This window comes from Cibotium barometz, chromosome 39 (genome assembly GCF_041138505.1).
Source record: "Cibotium barometz isolate CiBa-2024 chromosome 39, ASM4113850v1, whole genome shotgun sequence".
NCBI lineage: Eukaryota > Viridiplantae > Streptophyta > Polypodiopsida > Cyatheales > Cibotiaceae > Cibotium > Cibotium barometz.
This window is the reverse complement of record NC_141084.1, coordinates 35,665,799-35,673,686: the sequence shown is the minus strand read 5'-3', so window position 1 is coordinate 35,673,686 and position 7,888 is coordinate 35,665,799. Positions and strand designations below refer to the sequence as shown.

At 41.3% G+C, this 7,888-nt stretch overlaps 1 protein-coding gene across 1 annotated transcript; it reads left to right on the top strand.

The window, feature by feature from the left end:
• Window positions 1-4,227: 4,227 nt before the first annotated feature.
• LOC147616030 (G-type lectin S-receptor-like serine/threonine-protein kinase SD2-5) lies at window positions 4,228-7,186 on the top strand. The gene has a single exon (XM_086778682.1). It carries the CDS (start codon window positions 4,658-4,660, stop codon window positions 7,067-7,069), a length of 2,412 nt encoding a protein of 803 aa, XP_086634808.1. The 5' UTR covers window positions 4,228-4,657; the 3' UTR covers window positions 7,070-7,186.
• Window positions 7,187-7,888: the final 702 nt, after the last annotated feature.

The following is a 7,888-nucleotide window of genomic DNA, read 5'->3' as shown; positions in this document are numbered from 1 at the left end:
TTTTTGATGGAATCTTTGAAAGATGCCAAATGTTTCTTGTTTTTAGGAAATATTACCTATTTTGTCTGCAAGTATTGTGAATTTTTCATGAATAAAATGATCCCTTTTTCTTTATAGACTTACAGTTTTTTTTTCAAAATCCATTTAAAAAGAACCTTCTATAAATATATTTTTATAAATTTACCATAAAATTTTGAATTAAAAAACCCTTCATTTGAACTCATGTACTATACTTACGTATTTTTAGGTGAACCCCCTGAGAGTAGATCCCCCATTTCAAGGCTTTATTAGAAAATGTCCACCATCAAACATCCTTATCAAAATTCCAGTTATTTTGCTCAAGGAAGCCTTAATGATGGTGGTTAAAGTCAATGGTTCCTGCAAGGAGTTGGCCTACTAGAGAGGTTTCCCCCATCAAATCTTACAAGAATGCGATCAACCAGTAACATAAATCATTGGGTTAGTTGGGTTGGTCATACTCCTTGGTGGAAGCAAATCCTATCTCTATCGCCTATCCCTTTTCCAACTACCCGACTTCTATATCATGATGGCTTGATCCATACATGGATCTTTTCTAATTTCATTTCATTTTTGGAAAGGTTTACTTCCCTCTATCGCCTATCCCTTTTCCAACTACCTGACTTCTATATCATGATGGCTTGATCCATACATGGATCTTTTCTAATTTCATTTCATTTTTGGAAAGGTTTACTTCATTTTTTTTTGCCTATGCTAAAGTAGTCATCCGTGGCCTCTATCCATGCTTTGACTACCTTGCCTAAGTTCATCCCTTCACCCGAGAGAATGATCTAGGTTGATCTTTATGAAGGGCTTCTTTAAGATCCTCATCAAGGGTGGCCTGATTATTTTGCTCATCCTCATCAAGATCCTCATCAAGGGTGGCCTGATTATTTTGCTCACCCTGGTTCCAGTGTATCCTGGGCCTAGAATAATACTAAAGAAAACTCTAAACACTCATTTTGCAAGGTAATTTCCTTCAGTCTTAAAAAAAGAGAGAGCTAAGATTATAACATATCCCTTTATTTAATCCATCCTTGGAATGTATAATGGTTTCTTATCCATAGTTAGAAACTTAGGTAGAGACTTAATAATATCCTCCTATTCATATGAACATTCATATCTTCAAGGAGTTGTGATCAAGATAAAAATGAGTTAAATAGATATAAGCTATAGGTTTTCAAAGACATCTCTTTAAATATTGAGAAGGATCAATGATTGGAGGATGATGGATTTTTAGCCAAGTCCTCCACTGTGACAATATAAGTTTGAAAATCTCGATAAGGGAAGAACACTTGTCCAAGTCAAGAGCTTGCCTTAGCCTTTGCCAAATCATGTGGTGTTGGGTCTTACCTTCAAGCCACAGTATAACTCCTTGATGTGGGTGTGGTAGCTCATTTATCACATCATCCTCACTTTGTTGTCACACCAAAGTACTCTTTTCCTAGATGGAGGCAAATAGAGATTTTCCTTCATAATGGTTCTCTCTCACAAAAAGCAAGGGAATAAGAAGAAACTAATGTTAGAAGGAAACCTACAAACAAACCTATCTAGCATGCATCAAATGCAAGCAAGATTCATTAGAACACAAGCAAGTAAGAGTAAAGAAGAGAAGAGATCACAAGTATTCTATTCCAAGGGAATAAATGTGTGTTGCTTAGTGTCAAAATAATATGACATACATATAAGAAATGACAAGTTTTCACACTAGGCTAGCTAAAATTAAAAATGGTGCCTTTATTAAGCAAGTATCCTTAAACTTTTTGTATTTGACATTAAGCTCAAGGTAAGGCCTTTATATGTTCCAGCACCAACTTACAAAACATAAGTGCCCATTTGAGCACGTAAGATGGCAAAGAAAAGTGTCTTATGTTAGGTCGGGCATGCAAAATTTGGAAACTGACGATTGTAAGTTTATGACAAACCATTACCATGAGTTCTATTTGTTTTATCTAATGAACCCTCATTGGATATTCCAAGTTGGTTTAACATTCCTCTCTTCCTAACGGTGACCTCGTCTTTGTATCACTGGTGAAGCTACTCTATCGGGGTGGAAATGTATGGATAATAATGATTAAGATAGGATACACTAATGTATAGATAATACATGATTAATACGCGATACGCTATGAATTTGGCATGTGATGTTAAGTGGTATGGTTCAGGACCGATCTGCACAATCGAATGCTTGGCATATTGGTGATAAGCGTTGGGTAGTGGTAGGCAGCTTATCGAGGCGACATGAAATATATAGGTGATGTAGAAGTTCTTTCCGAGGCCTCCTTTTATTGTGGACATGGCTTGGGCCCTCAAATTCGAGTTCTCTCTTTGACTCTCTTTTTAATGCTTCCCTTGACATTTACCTGACATCCCTTTTCTTCAGGAGTCAAGGTCATGAGATGCTGATGCTTTTGGCAGTGGACTTTCCCTATAACTATTGTAATGGAGTTGGGTGACCTCTCTTTCTCGGGGAATTTGGCAATATCAATCAAGCATTGGGGATATAGGCTACTTGGAACAACAATTGGTGTGGTGGAAGAAGAGGCCATGGAAGGTTCCTGCTAAGTTGAGGACATGGGTCATACCATGGGGTTTGTGCCTCCCATGGTCCCCCCATCCAAAAATATACCTTGATAGATGTCGGACGAGATGAGGCTTAATGCACACGCTTGAGAAATCGATGCCTATTGATGTGTGTACTAGATGCAGAGCATGTGTATATATTGCAAGTGTCGTGCATAGGCTATGGACTAACCTCATTGGAGCACTCAACTTCAACTCATCTAAAAGGGTGAAATCTAAGTGCAACATCATCTTTCTCGTCTTGTTTAAAAAGCATTGAAGTCAATTGAGAACATCAATTCATGCACCATAATAAGGCCCATCTCATCATTGCATTCAATGGAATTTTTCAACTTAAGTTAAACCATTTCATTTATCTTGCTTAAATGGATGTTGTTGATCTTCATGTCATATACACTTTTACTAAAATGGAATGGCTTTTCAAATCCATTGGTTTAGTGTACCCTTTGTACTTTGACCATGTGTTAAATTAACATAAGTTTTAGAATGTGGTTGACTTATAGTTGCTTTTTGATGGGTGTCATGTACATATTGGCCGCGTAACTTACAGAATTTCCAAATGCCCATAAAAAATTACACTAAAATAGAAAAATGGCTATATTTCACTGAACCCATCAATTTTGAAGGGCAAGGGTGCCCGTCAAAATCAAGGCTGGGTTGACTTCTGAGTTTCCTTGATAATATTGTTTATTGAAAAGGTAGCATTGAATTGTATCTTGTACAACCACTCTACTCAACTCAACAGTACAATTCTAAGTTTAAGGACCATCACATATATTTAATAGGTGACTGTTGATTTATGACTAAAGCTCAATGAACATATAACAAGCTATTTCTTAAAAGTCAACATATAATATTCAAGGTGTAGTAAATCACCTCCTTTTCGTGGTGTTTTAAAGTAAATGTATATTGCCTCAATGCCTTGTTTTAAACCATGCTATTGTCCGTGTCCATATAATTGAGAAAGATTGACCAAACGAAAGTTCTATGTCTTGATAGAAGGGAGGTTGAACTTTTGAAGAAAGGTTTAATAGGTGGGCAAAATGAGTTGAAATCCCTAAACTAAGGAGCCAAATCCTAAATTGTGGAGCCTATGACTTTCTAAAAGTAAAATTGGATTTGGAGAATCTATTAATCCTATATATATATATATATATATATATATATACATACAGTGCAAGCACCGCTTGTTAAATGTCTACTAGTGCCACACACTGCTATACCTGTGGTGACCGCATGCAGGGTGCAGGGCCCAAGTGTCAAAAATAAACCGTCCTTTAGTGTAATTTTCACGGCTGAAATTGAGAAAAACTGGTTATAATCTTACCTAGCCTTGAATTTAAAATTCAAATTTTTGAAGTTTTAGTTATAAAACCGATTAATTTATGCATTTTTCAATAAAAACAGGTTGGCCCTAAAGGTCAACCTTTTTTTAAGTGGTTATGAAAAAAAGTTTATTTCTGACAGTGGTGCAGGCTGCCCATCTTCAACGCCTATCCACGCAAAGATTCCCTCTTCTTTGCATTTAAATGTTGAACTGCAAAAGTCAACACCTTCGCAGCTGCCCACTGAGGAAAGTTCTTCGTGTAGACATCTTATAGAGAGCGCTATCTATTAATGCATCATTGCACAGAGAGAGAGAGAGAGAGAGAGAGAGAGAGAGATTATCCTGAATAAATTCTTCACTACCTTTAGCCTGCAGTTGACTTTCGTTATCCCCTTCAAATTAGCCTTTATTTCTAGTCTCCCTCACCATGAAAACGCGTATCCATTGCTTAGAGAAACATAATCGCATGTTCTAGATTAATTAGCCTGCATGTTTGATGCACTTAATATCATTTATCCCTTGTCCGCCTCCATGTTAATGGAGCCCATGTAAGACACTCTAATTACTAGCTAACAATGCCATTAGGCTTTATATCTGTATATCAATGGAGTCTATCCCATACATTAGTTGCTAGTTGATGCACTGATTACTAACCATGCTAATGTTTCCAGACATCTCTAGGAATTAATGGAGCCTGTGTGAGACTACGAGCTCACTGCTTCTTCCATAATGGTTGCCCTAACTTATTCATTAACAGCTTTATTGCTTTGCCTCTTGGCTAGAGCACCCTGCATATATTGCTCTCTTGATGCAAGCCCCCTTCAGAGGGGTTTCCAAGTTTCCCCAAGCCAGATCTCTTTACAGTGGGACAGTTTCAGGCCTTTTTTGGTAAGCCCTGGGGGAAACTTCTCTCTAGGTTTCAAGGAGGTTGGTATCAATGGCTATATTCTTTCCATCATGTATACTGTAAGGTCTAGCAATGGATTATCCGAGCCGTTGGAGCCACCCTTCAGCATGGAGATGGTGTGGAGTGCAAACAGTAACTCTCCTAGCAGTAGAGATGCAACCTTTGCTATTAATCAGCAAGGCAGCTTGCTTCTTAGTGATGGATTAGTGGGCACTTTATGGTCTACAGGTACTAACACAGGGCAAACACTTTATTTAGAAGACTCAGGCAATTTAATCCTCTCTTCTGTCATTTCTGGTGGTGGAACCCTAGCTGCAGCTTGGCAAAGCTTTGATCACCCCACTGATACTCTCTTGCAAGGCCAGAACTTCACAGCTTCCATGAGATTAACAGCTTCAATTTCTTCTACAATCCCATCAGTCAAAGGGACTTTTTATCTCAAATTGGAGGTGGATGGGATAGCACTATATGCAGATCTGGGCCAAAATGCATCTCAGTTGATGTATTGGAAACTGTCAGCGGATCAAGAGACAGCCGTGATTAATCCAGAGGGAGGCCCCATATATGCAAGGATGGAGACTATGGGATACCTTGGGATGTATCAGGCAGAGAATGCAAGGGTCTCTTACGAGGTTTTTGACACGTACAATTCCACAGTAGTGTCTCAGCGTCGGCTTAAGCTAGATTCTGATGGGAATTTGCGAGTTTATTACTGGGATTATCCCTCTTGGAAGATAGATTTTGAAGCTATTAAGGAGTTCTGCTCTTTGCCATCTCCATGTGGACCTTATGGTATATGTGATATGAGCAATAATTGTGTGTGCCCATCAGGCAATTTGATTAGCTCTAATCACAGTACTGCTAAGTATGATAATGTGTCATTTAAAGCAGTGAATGCATCGGATTATAGGCAAGGCTGTGCAGTGGTGAATCCAGTAGAGGTGGGTGGTGACTGCTCAGAGAGTGTGTTTATGCAGATGCAAGGAGTGGACTCAGTGTTTCATGAAAATGCAAAAGTGCAGGTGAAAGCCAGCACTATTGAAGAGTGCCAAGAGCTGTGCGGCAAGGACTGCAACTGCGGAGCTTTCCTCTACAGCAAGGGCTCAGCACGCAAGTGCTTTTTGTCCTACCACCCTGTGTTATCGCTCCTGCAGACCAGCAGCTCTGATGACCTTGCTTTTATCAAAGTGAGCGCATCATCATCGCCCAGCTTCAATAGTAGCACGGCGCCTCCGCCTCACCGCCCGCGCTCTGTGGCTTTGCCAACCATCGTCGCCCTCGCAAGCTTCCTCTTCGCCGCCTCCCTGTGCTCTCTCGCCGCCTGGTATTACAGAAGAACTAGGCGCAGATCTAAAGAAGACGCCGACCTCGAGAGAAAAGCCTTCCTCGATGAGCCTACGGGCCTTCCGCCCTTCCTTCGCTACAAAGAAGTCGAAGCTGCTACCTCAAACTTCAGAAGAACTAGGTCCGCAGGTCCCCTCGGTCCCCTTTATGAAGGCATTCTCGCAGGCGGCGTTAGCGTCGTCATGACGCGATTGACTCTCATAAACCAGGATTTGAAGAATGTAAGAATTGCAGTGGCGGCAATCGGAAGGATGGCTCACCCGAACTTGGCGAGGCTATGCGGCTATTCCATAGAGGGGGCTAACTTGGTGCTTGTTTACGAGTTTCCACCCAATGGGTGGCTAGATTTGGCGGCATTGAACTGGCAGCAACGCGTGGAGGTGGCGACCGGAGTGGCGAGGGCGCTGGCGGCGCTGCACGAGGCCACGATGGTGCACGGGCTGCTAGACATGGAGGCGATATTTGTAGCGGAAGGAGGCGTGGCGAAGTTAGGCGGCTTAGGGATTTGGGATATGGTCGCCATCGAATTGGCGGCGCCACCGGCGTCGGTAATGGTAAAAGCGGAGGCGGCGGCGCAGTCCGCTGCTGAGAAGGGCGACGTGTACAAGTTTGGGCTGGTGCTGACAGAGCTCATGATTGGAAGGCGTGTCACCGCCCCCGAAGGTGGCGCGGACTGGCGGCGTAGGTGGCAGGAGGCGCTTGCTGACGGGCGTGAGCGTCAACTGTTGGACCAAAGAGTCGCCGCTCCTGCACCGAGCGGTAGCGGCGACGCCGTTCAAAGGCTGGCAACAGTGGCGGCGCTCTGTCTCCACCCGTCCCCCTTGGACCGCCCCGCCATAAGCACGGTGGTCCGCCTCCTCGATGGTTCGCTTAGCCTCCCCCTCATTTAATGTACATCTTTCTTCTGAACTTCGAGTATTCAATCCAGTGTTTTGATGTCAATAGTCGAAATTCTAGGATGCTACGTTTTTACTCTACTAAACAAAGAATGCTCTACTATTTATACATTTTTACTCTACTATAAAATAGTGTTCTCATAGGCTTTTTGCATTTGATTGTTTTTCAAATGTTGAGAGAGAGAGAGAGAGATTGATTTATATTTTTAAGGTCCATGGGAAGCCAAAATATGGCATGTGCAAAGCCTTGACCATTTTAAGGTCTCTTTAAGATGAAAGAAATAAGAAAGAAAAAGATAGTACTTTGCAGGCCTAGAATTTGAAGGGTGCCCCTATTTTTACTTTTGAAGGGCTTTCCTTAACTTTTCTTTATGAGAAGGGCATATACCTAAATTTTCCAAAACCCTTCCCTTCCTTTAAAGGGTAATTGTGTTTTCACCCTTCTTGTGAAGGTTTTGACCCCCTTGGAAGGGTAGTGAAACCTTCAAATTCTAGCTCTGATACCTTGTTTGTACAATATCAAAGAGTTTATCTTACACATATTAGTTAGAGATGAAGGGGTATGATTTTATGTCCTTTCCAATGTCATCTCAATGTCACCTCAACGTGGTCAGATGGTCAAGAATGAAGTATGGATCAACCAATGGTTCCAATTAGGGTAAAGAGGCTAAGGGTTAATCACATTGACCAACGTTCATGAACCATGCATTTCATTGTAGCTTGATGCATTGTTGTTTTTCTTATATTTGATTCATTGTCTTTGATGCTTCATTCTCTGTCCAATGTTTCCAAGGAGTATGAACTATAGCATAT

Bases quoted from the DNA above. Each gene is read 5' to 3' on its own strand.
- LOC147616030 (XM_086778682.1), top strand. From the start codon at position 4,658: ATGGTTGCCCTAACTTATTCATTAACAGCTTTATTGCTTTGCCTCTTG.